At 43.5% G+C, this 25,136-nt stretch overlaps 1 protein-coding gene, 1 long non-coding RNA gene and 1 pseudogene across 2 annotated transcripts in view; 1 reads left to right on the top strand and 2 right to left on the bottom strand.

Moving 5' to 3' along the window:
- Nucleotides 1-1,166: 1,166 nt before the first annotated feature.
- Nucleotides 1,167-25,136, bottom strand: part of Trim69 (tripartite motif containing 69) — a 26,666-nt gene continuing 2,696 nt past the window's right edge. Inside the window, exons 2-7 of the mRNA XM_010632524.1 lie at nt 21,299-21,772; nt 19,991-20,086; nt 14,590-14,823; nt 13,585-13,607; nt 13,375-13,499; nt 1,167-1,708 (exon numbers count right to left, since the gene is read on the bottom strand). Of these exons, the coding sequence (XP_010630826.1) occupies nt 1,167-1,708; nt 13,375-13,499; nt 13,585-13,607; nt 14,590-14,823; nt 19,991-20,086; nt 21,299-21,772 (1,494 nt within the window). The remainder of the gene's footprint in view (nt 1,709-13,374; nt 13,500-13,584; nt 13,608-14,589; nt 14,824-19,990; nt 20,087-21,298; nt 21,773-25,136) is intronic.
- LOC104867945 lies at nt 6,907-9,489 on the top strand. The gene is made up of 2 exons (XR_781904.3): nt 6,907-8,203; nt 8,890-9,489. It is a non-coding gene; the product is annotated as an uncharacterized LOC104867945 (long non-coding RNA).
- Nucleotides 16,720-16,843, bottom strand: LOC117286682 (annotated as a pseudogene).

Below are 25,136 nucleotides of genomic sequence, written 5' to 3'. Positions count from 1 at the left end.
GAATCACCCAAGAACTTTTAGAAACTACAGCTGCCTCAGCTCTGCCTGCAGTAGGGTTTTCTAATTGGTCTCAGGTGTCCAGGCATCTGAAGATGAACCTAATACACATCCATGACGTCCTAAGAATAATGCATTCCAGCACTCCCTTATATTTTTGAAGTGGATTTGTAGTCAGATTCTTTTCCTCTACATCGGCCATACCTTAGAAATGAAGTACGGTTTAGTTGAGCTGGGAGTGGTGATACGTGCCTGTACTATTTGAATATAGAAAAGCAAGTGCCTCTCACAGATAGATAAAGCAAGCAAAGGGGACCAAGGAAGGAAGAAAAAGAGTCAGATTTGCTAGACTAAAAAGTATATTGAGAGGGCCGGGGATTTAGCTCAGTTCCGCTGCCTACCTCGCAAGCACAAGGACCCAAGTTCAATCCCCAGTACAAAAAAAAAGTATATTGAGAGAATTCAAAATAAGACATCTAGTTCAGACCATCTCCTAATTTTTTCGTGAAGTCTCTGCAGCACATTTTTTAAAATTACAATGACAAGTTCTAGAAAATAAGGGAGAAGAAATTTTATATCAAAAGGTAATTAAATAGGAAGGAGAGCACTCATAAAGCTGGGTGTGGTGGTGCGCACCTATATCCCAGCGCTCTAGGAAGCTGAGGCAAGGATGAGCCCAACCCAGCATCTCAGTAAGTCTGTGAGACCCATCTGAAAGTAAAACTGTAAAAGGGCTGGGCATATAGCTCAGTATGAAAGCGGAGGGTTCAATCCCCAGTACACACACACACACACACACACACACACACACACACGCACACACACATCCAATTAGAATGATTATCCTGGAAAAATAATGGTGCCATGGTCATTGCTGGGCACGTTTGAAAAGGTTTTCCAAGCATCCCAAATTCAAATTCACTTCAGTAACAAAGGCATGATGGTCATTCTCCTGAGAGGGGCTCCTGTATTACAGAAGACCTCGGAGAAGTAGATGCCACCCGGAAAGGCACCCATGAAACCCACTGAGGACACTGAGAATGAAATTTCATGTAGGAATCCTGTTATTCCGAAGTTCTCCATGCACTGAGACAATAACCCACTGAGGCTGGTTAACTATTTCAATACTTCTTTAATAACACTCTGAACTTACACAGTAGTATAACTAATCACTGTGGGTGTAGGATACGCAGTGGTTCTTTATTCTCCCCGCTATCTTTAAGGCAGGGGCAGAAATAGGGATAAAGTTTTTCCATGAAAGTGCTATTGAAGGTGTAAATGTGGGTCATGCTGTTGGCATTGTAGAAGGACACCTGCCCTCCCTCGTAATCCAGGTAAATGCCCACCTTGGTGAGGTTGTTAGCCAGTGGTAGACTGCAAGAAGGCAAATCCAAAGCCTTTAGGTCAGTTTGGTTCCTTAGCCTTAGGAGCCAGAACCCTCGCTTGGGAGTTAGAGGACAGTTGCCCTTCCGAATGATGGACTCTCTGGCAACTCCAATTGTCCACTTTGTCTTCTTTGCTACCTCCACTTCCCAGTACCACTTTCCAGATGCAAAGCTTTTGGAGCCCAGCACAGCCACACTCGAGTCGAACCTCTCTGGATCATTGGGCATTATCTGCTTAATGTCCCCATGCCACACACTGGTCCGGTCTTTGGACAGCACTAGATTTGGATGAGCTGTTTTAGGGTCCAGGGTTAATGGACATAGGCCTAGTAGGAAAATAAGAGAAAGCAGGGCATGGGAGGAAAGGGAGGTGAGTGCGAATTCCCACAGGAAGAGACAGCATTTACTTAGCCCAGTGCTCTATCTCTACACACACACCCAGTCTTAGACATACTGTAGGGAGTATTTATAGACTTTTTGTTGTTTGGTATCCATGTTCTATTTCCAGACATATTTATATTAAGGGCAAAAATTGGGCTTTAGAGTGAACTAATTTATGTCTACTAAAGGAAACAATACTCATTAGGTAAATCTTTACTAATAAAAATCTGTACTTTTTGTACAAAAAGTACCAAAGGGTAAAAATTAGATAAGGTTGTCCTGAAAAATCTTTCTAAGGAAAATAAGAATTTTGTTGTGACAGAATAAATGCGATGTGTTTAGAATGCTTTGTGGGTAAAGGGGGGATAAGGTAAATACAATTGCTTGTGTGAAGAGACAGGTGAGACTTAGCTAACTGCTAGGATTTAGATGCCAATAGTGAGAAGTTTATGTTTGGTTTAACAGATAATGAGACCTTTGCGATCTGGCGTGGTTCATGCTCAGGATGTGGTCTACAAACTGGTTACTAATGTGGGACAGTTTATTCAGAAATTGAGAGCAAGCTTTGAAGAACTTCCATAGCAGTCTGAAGGAGCAATTTCAGGTCAGGTGAATCTAATACTTACAAAACTGGGTCTTTACTTTGTAATCTTTTTAAATATCAGATTCTAAGTAATTACATTGCATCCTACAAAAAATATAGATTGAGATTTTAAAAATGTGTGGATGCTTAAAGAGTTGATCGTGTAGAAATAGTGATCACTAGAGTCTAGGAAGGGTAACAGAAGGGGGAGAGTGGGATTGGGTGGCAGGTGCAGTTGGGCAGGAGGACTGAGGAGTAATCGCAGCAGTTTATCATGCATTTCAAAATAACTGAAAGGGTTTGAAGCTTCTCAGTATATAGAAAGGAGAAATGTTGGAGGAGATGGAAATGCTAAATGCTGATGGCACAAATTCTAGGTATGAGATAACCAGACATTGGCATGCAATTTGATAAAGGAAATACAGTGACTGTTGGTCACATCATGGACACAGATATGTATGCGTACATTTGTTGTTATATTTATTCATCCTTGAGAGTGAGATCGGTAGAGCTCAGCTGTCTTCCTGGAAGAGCCTGAGCCTTTTCCATCATCTCAAGGACTTCTCTTTCCAACAAGAGGATTAGAAGAGTTAAGAATCCTGAATTTTTCTGTACAAGGTAACTCCCCACCCCATCACGTACCCTCATGCACTTGGGTCATTAATCTTCCCAATGCAAGGACTGGAATTTCTGTGGCCATGCCATCAGGACCTCTTACCAACCTTCCAACCTTTTTAGGATCTCAGCTTGCTTGCACCAAGCCCCTGACACTTGCAGCTAGCTCAGCCTGCGCTGGCTCTAGAGATAACCTGTGTCCGGCAGCTCTGTGCCTGTGTTTCCTTCTGTGTCATGCTTGTCACAGTAAGTTCTGTTAGCTCCACACATCTGCAGATTACCTGTGTTTTGAGCCTACATACTCCCGACTACTTTCACAAACACATCAGCCTGAATGACTAGAGTAGCCTTTTACCCTTCTGTTTCTATTCCTGCCAGTCTGCAGGCTAATTTGCTTATCATGAGAGTGTAGTGGTACAGGTTCCTTCCCTTCCACTTCCTATCACACCTCTGATAAAACCCAGAGTACTTGGAGAGATAACAGGAGCCATCTGGTTTACCCACCTCTCTGACTTCATCTCCACATAGCCCTCTTATTTACTTTGATCCAGTTTCCCGTGCCTGTTTTTTTTTTTTTTTTTTTTTTTTTTTTTTTTTTTATTTTTTTTTTTTTTTTTTTTTTTTTTTTTGGCATGGGGATCAAACTTGGGTCCTTGAGCTTGCAAGGCAGGCATTGGAAGCACTGAGCTAAATCCCCGGCCCTTCCCTTGACTTTTGACAACTCCTTGAACGTAGCCAGTTCATTCCTACTTTAGGGTCTCCACACCTGCCCTAGTACTCTTTTCCTACATGGTTCCACATTATTCAGGCCTTTGTTCATGCAAATTAAATAAAATGTTAAATAGACTCTATCGTGGGTATGACTAGGAGTGTTCATTGTAAAATTCTTTAAACTTTTTTGTTTGGAAACCTGTACAATATAATGTAAGGAGGAAGGAGTTACCTTCTCAGAGACATTTTCTCTGGCCAGTCTAAGTACAACCCTCTTCTGGCCATCACTGTCTTGGTCTTCCGCTTTATATTTTCTTGTGATGAAATTATTTATTTTAGCATATGTGCTACCGAAGCAAGCACTGAAATTATGAGTGTACCGTGCTTTATTTTCTTCACAGTGGTTTTTACTATGAGGTTATTTATTTCTTTGTTTGGGGGGGTTATTTTATTGTTGCTGTTGTTGTTTCCTTTTTCTTAAACCATTACCAGGGATCAAACTCAGGACCCTGGGCTTGTGAGGCAGGCGAGGCACCACTGAGCTAAATCCCCAGTCCTGTTGTTGTTTTTTGAGACAGGGTTTCACATGTGGTGCCCTTGAACTCACTAGGTAGCCCAGGCTGGCCCTGAACTCACAGCGATCCTGATCGTCCCACCTCAGCCTCCTCAGTGCTGGGTTTATTACGGGTGTGCACCACCATACTTGAACTTGTGGGAGCCTGGCTGAACCAGAGCGACTCCATGTTGACCAGCGAATGACCTGGAGACTGTCACTCCCCCCATCCCTTATGGAATAACTAGTGATTAATTGTGAATTGTTGGGTGGCTGCTTTGAAGTAGCTGGGAGGCTAGATAGAAACTGTAGTGAACACAGAGACCCAAGGCAGGTCATGCCACTCCTTGCATGCCTGTAGTCTGAATGTTCTGAACTTTATGATGATCTAGGTTGTAAATGGAACAATGGATAATCACTCTGCTGATCATTAGTACATGATGACCACTAGCTCAGATCAACTGACTCTTTGCCTTTGTCCTCTTCCTGTAAGTTTTAAGTGTAAACCCCCCTTCAGCCCTATATAAAATGGCCTCTGTTTCTGAGCTGGCCGCCTCTCTGAGCTACTTGGCTTGGGGAGTGCCGTCTGGCCAGACTAATAAAGGTCTATTTGCCAACTTGCCTGGTGTGTTCCTTCCTGGGTGACTCTCGCTGTGTGACTAGCTCCTGGAGCCTCGCTGAGCTTCTGAGCCCAGCATCGTGGAAGCCTCTTGGCTGTTCACTCTCCAGGAGTAAAAGTGAGACTCAAGTCTTACAAAGGTACTGACAGTAGTGAATAGTATTTCCTACCGGAAAGTGGGAGAAGAGGTAAATATGTTAATGTGCAGAAAAGACAGTCATGGTTATGTCTCTTAAAAGACTCTTTCTTTCTTTTAGAAAAGTTACTGAGAAGGCTTGGGTCCATATCTACTTAGTAACTAAAGTCTTTATAAGATTACATATGATGTCTGTCATACAAATAATGACCCTGTTTCATTATTATATGTATTATTTTAGTCATTTCTAAATTTAGTCAATTCTAAATACCAAAGCTGACGAGCCGGGAAGCCTCCCCTGACCCCGGCCCTGACGAGGACTCCGGGTGGAATCTAGGTTCTTTTTGTGTGGCGCCTGTGTGTCTTGTCTGTGTCCTGTCTGTTAAGTGTTAACTTTACATTCATTCCTAGGAACAAGATGGGAGGATCGAGCTCCAAAAATACCCCATTGGACTGTTTTCTCACTAACTTTAAATTGGCTTTTTCCCTGAGTAGGAAGATAAATATGGAATTAAAGGAGCTCTGAGAAGCCACAAGCCCTAATCTCCCTCCTTGAGTCTATGTTTAATACCCATGACCCCACCTGGGATAATTGTCAGCAACTTTTACAGGCTCTGTTCACATCTGAGGAACGAGAAAGAATTAGAAGACACACTATTCGGTCAGTGCTGGGGGGAACTGAGAGGCTTGTTGATGACCAGCAACAGGCCCGAGTTGAAGCACAACTCCCCATCTCCCATCCCAAATGGGAATTGAATTCCACCAGAGGTAGGGAAGCTCTTCGCAACTACCATCAGCATCTCCTGGCCGGCCTTAGGGGAGCCGCTTGCAAGCCTATCAATTTGAGCAAGGTAAGCGAGGTCCTACAAGGGCCTGAGGAATCCCCCTCTGCCTTTCTGGAGCGTTTACTGGAGGCGTACCGCATGTACACTCCAATTGACCCAGATGCTCCAGCGAACAGGCAGGCAATTAATCTGGCTTTTGTAACTCAGTCGGCCCCAGATATTCGGAAAAAATTACAGAGAATTGAGGGCTTTAAAGGAGAGAATAAGGAAAAATTGATAAGTGTAGCAATGAAGGTGTTCACAAACAGGGATCCACCCGAAGATAGAATAACTAAAAAGATGGCAAAGACAAATATAATGATGATGGCAGAAGAGGGTTTTATACAGAAGGGGAGAAAAATGAAATGGGGAAATAAGAAGAATTTAAACTAATCGAAAAAGAAGAAAATTCTCCAGAACAGGAATTGCGGGAGGTAAACAGCCGGGTGGAAATAAACAGTCAGGAGACCATCCACCCAATGGTACCGAACCCCTTCGCACTGCTGAGCCTCATTCCGCCCGCACTTGTATGGTATTCAGTTCTTGATCTCAAAGATGCATTTTTCAGCCTGCCCTTGGCACCAGTGAGCCAGCCGCTCTTTGCATTTGAATGGACGGACCCAGACACTGGAACTACTAGACAATTGACATGGACTCGATTGCCACAAGGCTTTAAGAACTCGCCCACACTGTTTGGGGAAGCTCTCAGCAGAGATCTACAAGAGGTAAGAAAAGCTTTTCCCTATGCAACTGTTCTCCAGTATGTAGACGACCTCTTAGTGGCGACCACGACCGAGAAAAAATGTCTCACAGCCACCAAGGGACTCCTGGAGGCCCTACAAGGTCTGGGATATCGAGTGTCCTGGAAGAAAGCCCAGCTCTGCAAAACCAAGGTAACTTACTTGGGTTATGTTCTTGAAAAAGGGAAAAGAAAGTTAGCTGAATCCAGGGTGTCAGCGATCCTTCAGATCCCCATGCCCAGCTCAAAGAAGCAAGTGCGTGAATTCCTGGGGGCCATAGGATACTGCAGAATCTGGATACCTAGCTTTGCTGAAATTGCCAAAGCCCTGCATGAGGCTACAGTGGGGGTAAATGCACCCCTTGAATGGACAGAGGCTTGCCAGCAAGCATTCCAGACGCTCAAGACTGAGCTCACCACAGCGCCAGCCTTAGCCCTGCCTGACTTAAATAAACCTTTCACCTTATATGTGGCAGAGAGGAACGGGGTGGCAAAAGGAGTGATCACACAGTCTTTGGGGCCTTGGAAGCGACCTATAGCCTATCTGTCCAAAAGACTTGACCCAGTGGCCAGAGGATGGCCGTCCTGTTTAAGGACGATAGCTGCGGCTGCTGCTTTAACTCGGGAAGCTGATAAACTGACTTTTGGCCAGGATCTAACTCTGATCACTCCTCATGCTATTGAGCCCCTGTTGCACAACTCACCAAGTAGATGGCTATCAAATGCTAGATTGTTGCAGTACCAGGGACTCTTGTTAGAACAGCCGCCCATTAAATTTGCCACAACCTCTAACCTGAATCCTGCTAGCCTGCTCCCTGAATCAGATGATCAACTGCCCATCCATGACTGCCTTGAGACTCTCGAAAATCTGCGGGGAGGACGTCCAGATCTGACGGACCTGGCCCTCCCCCGACCTGAGGCAACATACTACACTGATGGATGCAGTTTCGTACGTGAAGGTGTGCGATATGCGGGAGCAGCAATAGTCAATCAGGATCAACAGGTAATATGGGAACAAGGGCTGCCCCAAGGGACGTCAGCACAGAAGGCCGAACTAATCGCTTTAACTAAGGCTCTGGAATTAGGAAAAGGGAAAAAGATAAATATTTTCACTGACAGTCATTATGCTTTTGCTACTGCCCATGTACATGGAGAAATTTACCAGAATAGAGGACTTTTAACATCAGACGGGAAAGAAATTAGAAACAAAGCTGAGATATTGGCTCTGCTGCAAGCCATTTGGCTGCCAAGGGAGGTTGCCATTATTCACTGCCGTGGACATCAAAGGAATTCCAGCCCTGAAGCGATTGGAAACAACGCAGCTGACCAGGCAGCAAAGCAAGCTGCCCAAAAATCAGTGGGGAAACAAATGGTGCTGCTACCTACACCCATGCTCCCAGAAAAGCCTGAATACACAGAGGAAGAAATAACGGAGATGAGTAAGAACCACTGGACCAGAGGAAAACATGGATGATGGACAACAGATGAAGGAAAGATCATTCTGCCAGCTGCGGTGGCTGACACTTTGCTGAATGAGCTCCATGAATCCACCCACCTAGGAGACAAGAGAATGATGGCCCTGCTACGGCCCCACTTTGTCAGCAGAGAATTAGCCCAGAAGGCCCGGGACAAAGTGAGACGGTGCCCCACCTGCCTCAAGGTAAATGTGAATCGGGTAACTGGGCCCCCAGGGGTCCGATATAGGGGACTGACTCCCGGAGAGCACTGGGAACTGGACTTCACCGAAATGAAACTAGGCATGTATGGTTACAAATATCTGTTAGTTTTCATAGACACATTCTCAGGGTGGATAGAGGCATACCCTACTAAAAAGGAAACAGCTGAGGTAACAGTAAAAAGCTCCTGACAGAGATAGTTCCCCAATTTGGCTTGCCCTTAGCCCTGGGGTCCGAAAATGGCCCAGCCTTCACGGCTAAAGTGTCTAAACTGATTAGCCTAAGCATTGGAATTAGATGGAATTTACATTGTGCTTACAGACCTCAAAGTTCAGGACAGCATCTAACAGAACACTAAAAAGAGATTTTAACTAAATCGAGCCTAGAGACTGAATTAAGTTGGGTGGAGCTTCTCCCTTTTGCTCAGTTGCGTATTCGATGTACTCCCAAGCCTCCTCTGAATCTTTCACCCTTCCAAATTATCTATGGGCGTACTCCCCGCTTGGTTCCCCATATAGATATGGAATTAAAGGAGAAATTCTCTCATCTGAGGTTGCTTAAGTCTCTGAGAGCTTTACATGAAATGCAGTCTCAACTACAAGACCAGATTAAAAGATCTCTGACCCTTCCTCATGCCCTATAAGCCGGGAGAACTGATTTATATTCGCAGGTTTGACTCCAAAACCTTGGAACCACGGTGGAAGGGGCCTTTTCCAGTTGTCCTGTCTACTCCTCTGGCTGTGAAGGTTGCGGGACACCCGACGTGGATCCATCGCAACCACCTTAAGCCCGGCCTGGACAACAGCCCAGAGGCATACGGAAAATGGAGCGTCATCAGCAAACCCGGAGAATTGAAAGTAAAACTCCGCTCAACTGGACCTTCATTATGATCTGGGTGATTTCCCTTGGGACAATAATAGCGTTGTCCAGAGAGAACTTAGGTCATACTAAAAACGTTTGGGTGCAATTAGCTGAATCCTTAAATTTGTCTGAAATATGTTTAAATGCTGATGTGAATTTTCATTATGTGCTTGGAAGTTGTTTGGTTCCAGTATGCACCCCACTTGAAAGTATTAGACCATATACTATGTTTAAAAATTTCCCACAAGTAAATCTCAGTTATTTGGATAGTTACAATTGGGGACAGGTGACATGTTACAAACCAAAGAATGCTATTAAGCTATATACCCCTCGAGTAGCTATGTCCAATAAGACTCTCTGTGCCAAATATAAAGGTTGTACTTCCCAGTGTTTAAATCTTAAACAAACAGATGTAATGAAGTGTTCTAGAGAACAAAAGATTCCTTAAGCAAATGCCATATTACTTTGCCACTGGGATGGTTTTATACTTGTGAGGGAATAACTTATAATTACATCCCAGCAAACTTGACTGAGGCCTGCTGTTATCTTAGTAAATTAGCAGTCATCTTACCTGACAGGGGAGACCTCTCACTACCCAACAGAACAAAACACTGGTCTCCCTATACTTCACCAGGCTGTGATGATGATATGGGACTTTTAACAGATGCTAAAGTTATTCCTATGATTATTTCTGTGATAGGTATACCCTCAATTGGAGTACATGCTGAAAAGGCAGTTAGAAAACTAGCTTGCAAGGTAGTTAAGGGGTTAAATACCACCTCTGCCGCGCTGGCCCTAATTAATCAAGAACTCCAGGAACAAAGACAGGCAATCTTAGATCATGGGCCAGCTATAAAACAAGACATAGAAAAGCTCAAAAATTTAGCTACAAAGATTCATAATGAACAGATAGGATGGGATTTGTTTAAATGGTTAGCAAGTTGGTTACCTGACATTACCTGGGTAAAACAACTGATACTCTGTGTGATGGCATTAGGATTATGTATAGCAATAACTTGTTGTCTCTTACAATGTGTTCCGTTAATAAGACCCAGAGTTAGATACAAGTAAATCAAAGATTTGATTTAGGTCCAAAAATCAGTGGGGAATGTGGGAGCCTGGCTGAACCAGAGCGACTCCATGTTGACCAGCGAATGACCTGGAGACTGTCGCTCCCCCCATCCCTTATGGAATAATTAGTGATTAATTGTGAATTGTTGGGTGGCTGCTTTGAAGTAGCTGGGAGGCTAGATAGAAACTGTAGTGAACACAGAGACCCAAGGCAGGTCATGCCACTCCTTGCATGCCTGTAGTCTGAATGTTCTGAACTTTATGATGATCTAGGTTGTAAATGGAACAATGGATAATCACTCTGCTGATCATTAGTACATGATGACCACTAGCTCAGATCAACTGACTCTTTGCCTTTGTCCTCTTCCTGTAAGTTTTAAGTGTAAACCCCCCTTCAGCCCTATATAAAATGGCCTCTGTTTCTGAGCTGGCCGCCTCTCTGAGCTACTTGGCTTGGGGAGTGCCGTCTGGCCAGACTAATAAAGGTCTATAGAGCTCCTGGCCTCGCTGAGCTTCTGAGCCCAGCATCGTGGAAGCCTCTTGGCTGTTCACTCTCCAGGAGTAAAAGTGAGACTCAAGTCTTACAAACTAATTATCTCTTCACTGTCCATCTCCTTTACCAGAATACCGTCTCTGGGCAGGCAAACCTCATCTCTTTTATTTCCTCATGTATCTTTAAATTTTGAAAGTCTTCCAATGTGTCTAAGTAACTTTACTGAAGTTCCACTTGAAATCTACTATGCTTTTGTTCCTGTGATCCTTGGCTCACACCCAGACTGTAAACCCTGCCAGGGACTCATCCTCTCTGCGCTCTTTTCCCTGTATTTCCTTCTTTTCCTCTCTTCACACATTCTCTTATTACTCATTTTTCTGCTCCCACCAAACCCTTCTCCAGTCTGCTTTTGAATCTCCCTTCCCAGCTCTCCAGCAGCCATTTATAGATGTTGCTCTTTACCTCCCTGCTCAGACAAAAACCACGGCTGGGCCTGGTGGAACATGCCTATACATCCAGCACTCAGGAGGCTGAGGCAGGAGGATCACCAAGAGGAGGCCAGCCTGAGCAGCATAATGAGTTCAAGGTCAGCCTGGACTACATAGTGAGACCCTATCTCAAAAGACAAATGAAAAAACACAGAAACTTGTGATTCCTCCCCAAAAACACACTGCTTCCATGGGGCTGTTAGTTCTCCAAATCAGATGCTACACACCCACTAGCCTCCAGCACCACTCCCAGACCACTGCCCACTCCTCCGCCCTCTTGTGAAAATCCCTCTCCATTTGATCCCCTCCTTATCTGATGCTGTTATTACAAACTCCCTGCCCTTAGGGCCCATTCCACTCCTCAGCCCCTAAACCCCGCCTGCCTACCTTGGACACAGCCACCTTTCCTCTTGTTGAAGGTCCCTGACTTCCCTGCTAGTGACTTTTTACTCCATTACCTTCAGGTATCCTGACCAGTGATCTCCAGACCTAACAGTCATTGAGAACTCGTCATTCTCTATAATTTTAAATGCAGATATTCCATTCTTTTATTTCTTGAGCTTTCTGACTCTCATTTTCTTCACCCATTACAGTGGATCCTTGAGTTACAGCTGGCTTGACATAGGAACCGCTTGGGTTATGACCGGAATTTTAGTTTTAACTTTTGAACAAAATCTTGAGTTACTACCCAAATACTGGCTGCGTGTGCTTCCAGGTGGTCTCAGATCAGATTTAACCCTTACAGAGTCCTGGAAGGAACATTCCAGCATCCCTTGCTGTGAGGGGTTAACTGAGAGATCCTGGGCCAGGGTCTCTCCAAGGACCCTGAGGTCTGCCTGTGTGTAGGAGAGAGACTGTGGAGGCTGTGGAGAGGAGCTGAGCCTTCACTGACCAACCTGGGTTACAACCAGCCCTCATGAACAAATTGAGTTTTTAATTCAAGGGTCCACTGTACTTAGCTTTGTTAACATCTCTAGTTCCTGATTTCTCCTTAGTATCCTAATCTGTTTGCTTCCTGACTTAAAATCCTTCTCTCAACAGCTCAGCTTCCCCTTTGTTTATTATAACCTTAATATTTTATCCCCTTGCCTGCCCTGCAGCTCTGCAGCCCTGCACTTATCTACCCATTCAAAGTCATGTCCCAGCTCTGACTACAGAGTTGTGCAGATAGATAATACTACAAATTCCTTATTTTCACTCTCTACACTAGATCATTAACACTGCCTACAAATCCTGTATTTCCCAAATCAGATCCTCTACAACTTCACATCTTCAACTCCTTCCTCAAACTTTTTATTCCACCACTTGGAGTTTCCCTCACTTGGAGTGAGAAGGCTTCATCTCCTGCTTCATAGAGCAAACAAGGTGCATCCTGTGGAATCCCAGGCCACGGAGCTACATCCCCAGCACCAGTATGTTTTGATCATGGAGATGTGTACATAAGCACATAGGTTTGTCACAACTCCTCAAATTGTATTTTATACTATGCTAATGATGCCTCAATAAAGCTGACTTTCTTTTCGTGTCAGTTTCCTGGAAAAATTATTAACAAACAGGGATAAATTTGTGGTGATAATGAAATTACAACAAATAATGACGAGTCAGTCTATTTGCACTCTATAAAACTTAAATTTTTATTTCTATAAAAATTTATATTTAGAAACAATTTAATGTTCTAGAAATGCCATTTCTGGTTTTTTTTTTTTTTTTTTTCCTCTCTTGCTCGGTCGTTTGGTATCTGCAGGAATACAAAAACTTAGCAACCTTTTTAGACACATTTATTGAAATTACTGATTTTCTTCAGAGGCTCTGAAGATCTCTAGACCCTGGCCCAGGACTTCTCAGTTAACCCCGCACAGGAAAGGATGCTGTCATGTTTCTTCCAGAACTGACCCTGAGTTACACCCCCTGTAAGGTTAAATCTGTATACGAGACCATCTGGAAACACAAGTAGCCAGCATTCGCGTTGTACCTCAAGACTTTGGTCCTAAGATAAAACTAAAATTTCGGCTGTAACTCAAGTTGTTCCTATGTCAGGCCAGTCATAACTCGAAGGTCCACTGTATCATTATGGAGTCATATCAAGATCATAGCAAGAGAAGAAATTCAGTCATACAAACCAGCTTCCTTTCGGCTAAATGCTACCCTTCCCCCACATCAGATTCTAAAGAACCAGTCAGGGCCCCAGAAGAGTCCCATCGATTACCAGCCCTGGGAACCAGTAGTTCCAGCCCACTGACACCTGGAGAGAGAGCAAACTGCATTTCCTTCCAGATCATGCACTGGATGGGACCTCTGAACAGGCCTGGGGTCAGCTTCCTGGAGATCAGTGCTCTGGGCACCGACTCCCGTGTTCCTTTTTCCAAGCTGCGGGAGACAGAAGTCATTTCTTCTTAGACACTTTCCAGGGACTGATGGAAGGGCATCAGGAGTACCATAGGAAAACACTCACCTATACAAGAGTTGTGTGATATCCTAGGAGAGGAAAGGAGAAAGAAGTCAGGTAAATGCCCATCAACTCCAGAAATTTCTATTGATTCTGATCACCACCAGACTTTGAGCATCAGTACTTACATCCTGTGCACCCCTGTAGATGGTCCCCAGCTTACTTCCAGCATCTTCCACCTGCCCTATGCTTTTGCTGATCTGCATCTCGCGTCTAACCTGAGATAAATTGCCCTGTCCTTGCTTTGATTTCCTAGAATTCCCTTTTTATCGGAAAGAAGAGAGAAGCCAGTATGACAATAATTAGGGATAAACTGTTGTTTTTCTGTTTTTGAACCAGGGCCTATTGCACATGTGAGGCAAGTACTCTACTTCTGAGCCACATCCCCAGCCCTTCTTACTTTATTTTGAGACAGGATCTTGCCAGGTTGTACAGGGTGGCCTCGAACTTGTGATCCTCCTACCTCAGCCCCTCCCCCGAAGAAGCTGGGATTACAGGTAGCACTGTACCCGCTAAAGTTACACTCTCTTTTACCCATACTTCCTAATAGTCTCGGAAGAAAAGCACGCTAGACATTCCAGTCCCAAGGGCACCTTTCCTCCTCCGGTTAATGAAGCTTCTAAGGTGACTGCCACTGTCTAGGGCCAAGTCTGGCTTCTGTCTTTTCAGAAAAGTCAGTGCATGATGCATGAGAGCCAAAGATTCAACACAGGCTGCCACACTCTTATTTTTTCAGTAGAAAACTTTCAGTTCTTTACAGAAAAAAAATGAAAGTATTACTACACACTGTGGAATTATTCATGGGATTTAATTATCCCGTTTTCTAGAAGGATAAAAGGAAAGCTTTCTGCAGAGCATAAGGCAAAAGCAGCCTCCTGTTTTTTTCCTGGAGAATTTCAAAAAGCACCCCAGCAGTTGTGTGTTTTGTTTTGCCCCGGTGGTGTAAAGCCACCTGCTACGTACTTCCCAGCCCGTCCCCCGTCCGCAGGCCCCAGCAAACTGGTGTTTCACCTTGAGGAATTCGAAGGCATTCTGCTGTTCCATCCTAGTTTTGATGCTCGCCAGCATATCTGTGGCACTGAGAACCTGCTCCTGAAGCTGGTTCAGGCTCAGCTCCATCTCCTCGCTCAAGGCTCTCCCTTCCTCCCGGAGGGCATTTACAGTGTCCTTCTCTTTATTGTGCAGGAACTGGTGCAGCTTTCGAAACTCCAAGGACACGTGCTCCTGCAGATGCACCTTGTCTTCCTGGAAACCCCAAGATCACCACAGTATTACTGAGACTAGTAGATGGCATTGGGTCCCCCACCACTAACGCTGACACACTGGGGAAATACCGGGCAGGAAGAGCATGTAAGTCAACATTCAAGCCTGCTACCAAGGAGCCCTTTGGGAGACTTGCTCCTACTTTCCCAATTAGTTTAATAGTTTAGGATGAAACTGGCAAAAGTGGCCTCTAGGTTCTTGTTGCATAGCATTGTGGAGTTGAATAATACCCTCCTAGACCATCACACCACTGTCCACTGAGCAGTACTCTTACACTGGGACCACGAGTCCCTGGAAGAGCCGTCCTTAGAATGCAGAACTGGGGATGCTGCCTCTGCTGCCAGGAGCATCTAACAGAGACAGGGTACGAGCAAGGTCTCAAGTGCTGAAACTGGTAACTGTTATCCTTTAAGTTCTGGGGTGACCTCAACCTCCTCACAGGTGAACCCAGCTTCTCAGATCCTCGTCCTCCTCACTTCTGATGACTCATGGCTGTATCTCTTCCTTCCCTCAGTCACACCTAGGATTTTCATCAGCCCCAGCACCTGCGCCATCTCCAGAATAACATTTTATGCTCGAGCTCCCTCCCTCGGAGCTCCTGTTGTCACAAGTATTGGATCTCATTGAAACTGATTCTCTTCTGAGCTGCTGTCCTCACCTCTCGTCTCCTCTTACCCATCTTGGATTCCAAGATTATTGACTGCAGCCTTAACTCCTCATATCTAGCTCACAATTTTCCTTTCCCTTTCACCTCTCTTACCACCGTCTCTCAGTCTTATTGATTGGTTCCACTTCCTCAAACAAGCTCTAACGATTAGAATTAGCTGATATTCTGTCCCGCCTATTCTCATTCTACACTTTCTAAGCAGCACCCTCTCCTCTCACAGCTTTAAATGTCATTGAATGATGATGCCCTATCAAGCCTTGACCATATTCGGAGCCCCAGGTCCCTATGTCGAACCACCTGTCTGATATGCCTCTCACATCCGGTCAGTTTCCACATCCGGGTAGTTTTTATTTCCAAACTACACGCTCAAGGAGTTTATTTCTCTGCACCACCACTGCCTCTCTCTTCGTCCAAGCCACTGCCATTGTTCTCTGGGACCCCTGCAGTAGCCTTCTAACTGTGGTCTTTGTCATTGCCTCTCTCCGATCCGTTTTCCACACGGCCACCAGAGATAATTGCAAAATGAAATAATGTCCTATGTAACACCCTTGAATGGTTTATCATTATTCAGAGGATGAAGTTTTTAAATGCTTAACATTTCTACACCAAGGCCTACATGACCGAGACCATATCTGCTTATTCAATATTATCTTGCTTAGCACACGTCAACTTACTGCCCTGTTTTTGATTTAGCAAGCCATTAACTTCCTGTCTCAGGTTTTTGTATATGCACTTTCCTCTTCCTAGAATATTCTTCTAGGGCCTGTTTTCATATTCTTCTCACCTAGCTCACTTGCTTGTTACTTATCCTTTTTCTTTTGATTTTGTTTGTTTGTTTGTTTGTTTTTTGAGGCAAGGTCTCCCTTTGTAGCCCATGCAGCCTCAACTCATGGCAATCCTCCTGCTTCAGCCTCCCAAGTGCTGGGATTACAGGCATGTGCTACCAAGCCCGGCTCTGTTACTTATCCTTTGATTCTCAATTTTTAATATGTGACTTCTTTGGAGCATACAGTCTACATTTTCCGTATTTATTTATTCATTTATTTATTTTTGGTACTGGAGATTGAACTCAAGATTCTCAAGCTTGCCAGGCAGTCACTGTACTGCTGAGCTACATCCCTGGTTCCATTTACATATTCTTAGCATGCCCTGTTTCATGCATAGTACTAATCACCATTATTGTTTTATTATTGTTCATTAAATGATTTAATTAATATTTCCTACTCCCAGAATCTGGTATAATACCTGACCCACTCAATAAATATTTGTTTCAATTAGCAATAATTGTGCCTCAGATAAACCTCATTGGCTACAATACTGCCACTGGGCAAAGCTCAATAAATATTTGTTGAGGGCCGGGGATTGCTTCACAAGTGCAAGATCCTGAGTTTGATCCCTGGTACCAAATAAATAAATAAATAAATAAATATTTGTTGAATGAATCCATGTTGACTCTAATAATTGAACTAGGGGCCGGGGTTTTAGCTCAGTGGTGCCACCACCTGCCTTGCAAGTGCAAGGTCCAGAGTTCGATCCCTGGTACCAAAAATAAAAAGATAGTTGAACTAGGAGCTCTTACAACAGGAAGAAAATTCTATAAAGCCATCATTCTCTCCATGTGTCCTTTCTCTGAGCCTACATATTTCTTCTTCCAGATACCGAATGCCAGAGAAGGCTCTCTGACATACAATAACTAATGAAGAAACGGGACTCCCAATTTAGCTCCCCATCTTAGGGACTGATCTGCCAAATCTCTAACCATTAATGTTCTAAATCTCCTGTGAAGTTGGAAGTATAAGCAATAGCTTTTATTTCGTTTAGAAAATGATAAAAAAAAAAAAGATCAAATCAGCTGGGGATGTGGTTCAGAGGCACAGCACTTGCCTAGCAAGCTTAAGGCCCTGAGTTCAATTCCTGGTACCAAAAAAAAAAAAGACCAAATCAAATTGGAAAGGCATGCCACTGCAGGGGTGTAGGTCCAGGATTGCTAGTTATAAACTCTGAGAAAGGAAAGGAATTTCTTGGGCTGAGGATTTACCTCAGTGGTTCCAGCGCCTTCCTTGCAAGCTCAAGGACCCAAGTTTGATCCCTGGTACCCCCAAAATAAAAAGAATTTCTTTGGAAATAGCAATCTTTAGTGGATTTTTCTGGCAAATTGCTTATTTTTCCATAAAAAGACTAGACATATGTCAGTCCCACGATAATCACTTTGTGACTGAATTACCAAAAGGAACAGATATTAAGGGGAAAATTAATCTGCTTTGTTGTCAACTATTGGCAGCCTGTTATGGCTTAAATCTAAAATGTGCCCTAAAGGCTTTTAGGTTTGAATTACGAAGGCATTAACCTCACCTATGGATTAATTCATTGATGAGTTCATAGCTGAATAAGCTATTAAAAGGAAGGGCTTAGTTGAAGGGAATATGTCACAGATGCATAACGTTGGGGCTGTATCTTGTTTCTGGTCCTTTCTTTTCTGGCTCCTTTGCTCTTACCCTCTTTCTCTGCTTCCTGGCTGCCATGAGGTTAGCAGCTTTCCTCAGCCACACCCTTCTGCCATAATGTTTCTGTCTCACCAGAGACCTAAAGCAATGGAGCCAAACAACCACGGAATGAAACCATGAGCTAAACAAACGTTTAGTCCTTTATTTCAGGTATTTTGCCACAGCACTGAAAAGCTGACCTATACAGAAAATTGCTACTGGGGTATATATCTGTGCAGATAGTTTTAGTGCACAGGATTTAGAAATTTTTGGAAAAGGGTGATAGAGAAGCTCTAGAATGCTGTAAGCAAAACTTGACGGGAATTCTGGGATGGGCTTAGAAGTCCAGAATGCTGATGAGAATGCAAGCAATAAACAGTAAAGAATATGCTCATGAGACCTCAGATGGGAGCACGGAGTCTACTGGGAATTGGACTATTCATGTTGCACTGTACCAGAGAATTTGCTTACATCTTGTCCATGCCCTAAAGTTTTGGGTAAAGCTCAATTTAAAGGTAATAGACTAGTTTATTTGGAGACGGAAATCTCAAGATAGTGTAACATTTAGGTTGTGATGTGGATATTGCTGGCTGCTTTCAACCAGATTTACAATGGGATTCAAGAATAAATAGCAAAAAAGAAAGATTTGAAAATTTTGCAGTTTGGCCAGAAAAGAAGCATGTATAAAGGTAGGACCAAAGAACATATTGTTCCGGAAGAGATTAGTACCATTAAAAAAAATCAGGTGGCTTGGCATGGTGGTTCATGCCTATAATCCCAGCATCTGGGTGGCTGAGGCAGGATGGTCACAAGTTCAAGCCAGCCTAGCCTACACAGCACGAGCCTGCCTCAGACAATCGAAATTAAAAAACCAAGTGATTTGCACAGGGACAAGATGTCTTGAGGGCATCTCAGGAATCAGCAAGACCCCACCCATTTCAGGATCAAGGATGTAAATGTGTAACCCCTTGTATTGTGCCAACTTGTGCCTCAGTGGCTAGACACGAAGCTACGGAATCTAATATTTGGCCTGCTGAGTTTCAGTCTTGCTTTAGTCCATTTCTTTTCTGTTACCCTCTTCCTCCCTTTTGGAAAGGGAATGTTGTTAACTCTGTGCCATGTATCTTGGGAGTATATAACTTGCTTTTTGAATTTTTATAGGGGCTGACAGTTGAGAATTGCCTTGAGTCTCATAGGAGACTTTGGACTTGGACTTTGGGTAACACCGGAACTTCTAAGACGTTGGCAAATCTTAGAGATGGACTAAATGCATTTTGCTCGATGAAATGGCTGGAAGCCTTTGAGTTCAGTGATGTTGTTATGGTTTGGATCTAAAAAGTCCCCTAGAGGCCAGCTGATCCTTTAGGAAGTGACTGGATCATGAGGACATCAACCTCATCAATGAATTAATTAATTGACAAGTTCATAGTTGAATGGGGTGTTAAGAGGTGGGGCCTAGTTGAAGGAAGTAGGTTATAGGGCATGACTTTGGGGACTATATTTTGTTCTCAATCCCTTCCTATCTGGCTCTTTTGCTTTTTCTCTCTGTCTGCTTTCTGACTGCCATGAGGTAACAGCTTTCCTCTGCTATACCCTTCCATGATGTTTCTGTCTTGCCATAGGCCAGAAGGGAGCTGGTCAATCATGAACTGACACTTCTGAAACCGTGAATTTAAATAATCCCTTTAAGGGCTCGGTGGTTCTGCTGCCTGCCTCACAAGCACAAGAACCTGAGTTCGATCCCCAGTACAAAAAAAAAAAATCCCTTTGTATTTTAAATTGTTTATCTCAGATATTTTGTCATAGCAGTGAAAACTAACAGAACCTATTCCATGAACATATTTCCTTCTGGTTTATTTTGTCAGTTCTCTAATTCTATAGCCCATGCCATTTGGCGTATTGATAATATATGTATAGGTACCTTTTCCCTCTTGTAGTTAAAGTTAAAAGGAAGGTTTAATCCAGTTTTGTCTAATAGCCCATCTTCTCTGCTCCTCACCTTGCAAGAAACAGTAGCATCCTTCTGCTTGTTCCTGAGGGACTGAAGTTTCTTCAGGGTTGTCTCCAGTTGATCCTGGTAGATGGCAAGCTCCCCCTAGGAACATCAAATAGAATTAACCCATCCCAGGGTGGGAGATGAGGATATTCCCAGAGCCCGCTATGCCAGAAGAAGGAGGCTTTTACTGCAGAAATTTTCCCCTTCCCCTGTATCTTAGTTCCTGTCTCTCTGAAGAATTGTGAATAGGGCTAAGGATCTGTCTCAGTGCTTGCATAGTATGGGCTCTGGGTTTGATCCCCAGTACCATGAAAAATTGTGAACAAAATTATAAACAGTGGAAAAACTTAGTTTTGCCCTCTGATTAGCTAACTGTACCAGTTTGAAGAAGTCGGTGGAACCCTGTACATTGTGTCACTCTAGCTACACTTTTCTCACCATACATCCTTTTACTTATGTTGTTCTCACTTGGAGCACTTGTTTCTTCCCTCTGCCTATTTGAATATAAATGACTTCCCTGTTCTCTCCCCTGCCTTCACTGTATACTCCCTGCTTTAGCTTTCTCTAATCCTCTCAGAAATTCTAAACAGCTACAAATTACAAGTGTGACAAAAATATAACTGTCAATACTAGATTATCACATTGTTTCTATTATTCTAGTAATTTTACACTTGACCACATTTTGAAACTTACAACAAGAGCAGTATCTTACACATCACGTCCATCTTCTATACAGTATGAGATTGAGGAAGTCCGCTAAAGCCCCTCCACTGCACCTTTCCTATAACCAGCCACTCTGGAGAAAGAGCTTTGCAAAATATTTTGTATTTTCTGAGCACTCTGAGGTTTCTCATTATTACAGTGGACCCTTGACTTACGATCCCACTTCATTCACAAGCGCTAGTTGTAATTCAGGTTGGTCAGTGAAGGCTCAGCTCCTCTCCACAGCCTTCACAGCCTCTCTCCTGTACACAGGCAGACCTCAGGGTCCTTAGAGAGACCCTGGCCCAGGACTTCTCAGTGAACCCCACCTAGGAAAGGACGCTGGAATGTTCCATCCATGACTCTGTAAGGGTTAAATCTGCGTCTGACACCATCTGGAAGCACAAGCGGCTGGCATTCAGGTTGTAATTCAAGACTTTGGTCCTAAGTTAAAACTAAAATTCCAGCGGTAAGCCAAGTGGTTCCTATGTCAGGCCAGTTGTAACTCAAGGGTCCACTGTATTTGGTCAAAGGAGTGAGCAGGGAAGAGAGAAGCCCCACAGAAAGCATTTCCTAGCTTTCCTAAGGGCCCGCCCGGGACGCACACACCGTGAAGATTTGGACAGCGTCAGGGATTTGCAGGAACTCCTTGGACGGCCCTGTGCACAGCCGCGCGTCCTTGCACTGAAAGCAGATCAGCTTCCCGTCTGGCTTACTGAACAGCTTCAGGTTCTCTCCATGCTCTGAGCACTGTGGATGGTCCTTGAATAAGGGCAGCTTCTTCACCTTCTCCACCAGCTTCTCCAGCACCAGGTTGAATGTGCAGTTGCTGTACTGACATAGCATCTTGCACTCAGGACAGAATGTTTCCTTTGCTTCCAGCCTCCAAAACTTTTGGATACAGCCTTGGCAGAAATTGTGGCCACAGCTTAGCATCAGTGGGTCACTGAACCAGTCTTTACACAGTGGGCAGTGCAGCTCGGTCCTAATGTCTTGCATTGCCAATGTAGAGGGCATGGGGGAAACTGAGTCATTCACTTCCTGGTTGCCTCGGTTGATGCTGGAGGAGGGCACTGAGGACACCTTGGGAAAAGAACAACTTAAATGAGCATCCCTCTTTCCTGTTGCCCGTTTCAGCTCTTCGGGGTGGTGGGCTCTACTCCCAAAGCAGCTGACAATGCAAGTACAGCTAAAGTTCTGTAATCTCTCCTTTCAAAATAGTCAAAAAGTCGGTGTTTTCTAGCACTAGTTCTCTCTATAATAGAGAACTAAGAAACAGAAAGAGAAAGGAAGTAATCAACCAAAGAAATATATTTTCTACATCTTTCTCTTCACCCATCTTCCCAATTTATCAGTTGAATGCTTTACTTTTGACTTCTGTATTAGTTATTACCTTTACTTTTATTTTCTAGGAATCACATGCAATGGATTGGAAGATTGGATTCCTCAGTTAGTGGCATATTATCAACCATAATCCAGGCCCCTGCCCACATTCTGTTTTTTTGTTGTTGTTTTTTCTCGGTACTCAGGTCCCTGCACTTGCAAGGCAGGCGGTGGAACCACTGAGCTAAGTCCCCAGGCCTCACACTCCTTTTTTTAAAAAAGACACATTACAGAAATATAAATTGAGAAAAAGTGCAAAATCTTAAAATACATAGCTCACTGACTTCATTCAGTGAAACCCATCTGCCTAGCCGTTATAAGAGGGAGAAGTAGAACAGTACTGGCATCCCAGAAGCTCTCATAGGCCTGTTTCTAGTTGACTCTGCTCTCCAAGGCTGACCCCTCTCTAATTCTAACTATCTGTTAATTCTGCCTGGATTTGTGCTTTCTATAAATGCAACCATAGAACGGTACCCTTCTGCTTCTAAATCCTTTTGTTCACCATTGCATTTGGGAGGTTTATTCGTAGAGTGTAGATGCAGTGCAGCCCTTCTCACTGCCACACAGCACTGTGTTGTGGGAGTGTGCTATAATTAATTTACTTTTCCATTCTGTTGTTAACAGGCTTCTGGGAGTTACCAGTGTAGGGCTCTTATAACATGTTGCTAATGACACCTGTGTTCGTGTTCTTTGGTCAGTAATATGTATACATTCCTCTTGGGTGTATTCCTGGCAGTAAGTCATAGATAGGATTGGCATGTATTCAGTTTAAGATATTGCCCAGCTTTTCCAAGTAGTTGTGTCAATTAATACCACTACCACTGTTGTCCCGTGTCCTTTCAACATTAATGGGTATCTTCATTTTAGCTGTGAATGTACAGTACTGTTACACTCAGACTGTCATCTCCATCTGCCTGATAACTATGTATGCTAGAGCCCTTCCTCATGGTTACTGTCCATTTGTACTGCCCCAGTTCACAGCATCTGTTTATTGTTTTCTTATATATTTATAGGAACCCTGGGTATGTTCTAGATATGAATTCATCAAATACATGTATTATAATAAACATCTTTTATTTTGAGTTCTTTTTGCTTTGTTAATATCTGTTTTATTGAAGAAAAGTTCTTAATTCTTTAAACTCTTTTATTCTTAAATGTGACAAATACAGAAAGCAGCATAAAAGAAAGATATCTACTTATTGAGTTACTAACAAACACTGCATCCCCCATTCCCAGCCCCTTTTTATTTTTTAAAATATTGAGACAGGATCTCTCTTATTTGCCCAGTGGGGCTCAAACTAGCAATCCTCCTGCCTCAGCCTCTTAAGTAGCTGAGCTTATGGGTGTGTGCCACCACTCCCAGCATGCAACCCGCTTTTGATGAAAGCATTTAAAGGCAAAAGTATTGGCCTCAGCAGCTTGGGGAAATGAATAACACCAAAATTCCTGGGAAGAAAGGGGATAGAAAAGGACTTGCATAGGAGAATGGGAACTTTGGGGGGGTACCAGGGATGGAACTCAGGACCTTGCTCTTGCAAGGCAGGTAGCAGAACCACTAAGCTAAATCCCCGGCCAAGGAGTGAGTCTTTTAAAAACTCCCACATATACCAAGTAATCAGGAATACCACATGCAGGCCCAGGTCCAGACACATACACAAAAAAGGCTCGGAGCACACACACTTTCACATTCGGACCCACATGAGCAGAAAATAAAGCCTGAAGTAAAGCTGTAAGCAGCCTGGCTAAGTGTTGAATCGTTGTCAACACAGAGACAACTTTCAAAGTCCAGGAAAGTACTGCTTTCCTTATTCCTGGATTGAGACGTTTGAAGAAACTATCTGAACACGAGCTGATCACAGTGCTTGCAGAACACAGGCTACAGTAGCTACACAACAAAGGTAGAACAGACTTTTTTTTTTTTTTTTTGTACCAGAGATCAGACTCAGGACCTTGTGCTTGACATGTTGGCAGCTGCACCACTGAGCTAAATCCCCAGTGGTAACAGATTTTTTAATAGTCCAGCAAAGTCACTAAGCAAACAACAAACCAGAGCAAACAGCAAAAACAAACCTGGGGAAGAGGAGACTCTTATTTCCAGAGTTGCCACAGTATAATACTCAAACTATCTAGCTTTCAGCAAAAAAGCATGCGAAGAAATGACTATAGCTTCATTCACAGGGGAAAAATTAATAGAAATTATTCCCAAAGAAGCCCAGGCATTGGATCTCCTAGACAAAGACTTAACAATCTTAAATATGCTCAAAGAGTAGAAGGTGGCCAGGAGAACAATGTCTCACCACAAGGAGAGTAATAGCAAAAGAAAATATGAAAAATGAAAAATATGGAGCCAAAATACAGTAAAAGGAAATTTTTACTGAGGAATGAAAGGATAAAAGAATGTGCAAACATGAACAGAGTCTGAGAGACTGGGAAGAGAGTACGTAGCGTATCAATTTACACATAGTCAGAGTCCCAGAAAGGCAGAAGAGGAAAAGGTGTTACAAAAATACTTGAAGAAAACAATGGCTGAAAATATGGTGAAAGACATGAATTTATATATCCAAGAAGCTCAACAAACTCCAAGCAGGATAAATGCAGAGCGGATGGACCTGCAGCCTTTCCTCTTTCCCTTCCCCATCCCCACTTCTTCATTTCTTAAAGGCAGTCTTGCTTCGTTGCCCAGCCTGGTCTCACATTCATGGGCTTAAATTATTGTTCCACCTCACTTCCTGCCCTGTCATCTAATCAACTGCAAAATATAATTAACGACAACGACTGCTAACCCAGTCGGCCACCCAAATCTGTTATTCTTCATAGCAGCTGTTTTGTGAGGTTTTGTTGTTTTGTTTTTCGAGACTGTGTCTTGCTGCGTAGTTCAGGCTGGCTTTGAACTCACTGTGTATCCCTGGCTGGCCACAAACTCATCATACTCTTCCTGCTTTAGCCTCCCAAGTGCTGGGAGTACAGACTTGCTCCATCAGGCCCACCTATTTTTTGTTTTTCTTTTTGAAGGACACCAGGATTCAGAGTTCTCTATATAACATTCGAGTATTTCTGTTTCTAG

Source organism: Fukomys damarensis, unplaced genomic scaffold (assembly GCF_012274545.1).
Source record: "Fukomys damarensis isolate Sample0158 unplaced genomic scaffold, DMR_v1.0_HiC HiC_scaffold_17, whole genome shotgun sequence".
Taxonomy (NCBI): Eukaryota; Metazoa; Chordata; class Mammalia; order Rodentia; family Bathyergidae; genus Fukomys; species Fukomys damarensis.
The sequence above is the reverse complement of the archived record's forward strand: the minus strand, read 5'-3'. Positions and strand labels throughout refer to the sequence as shown.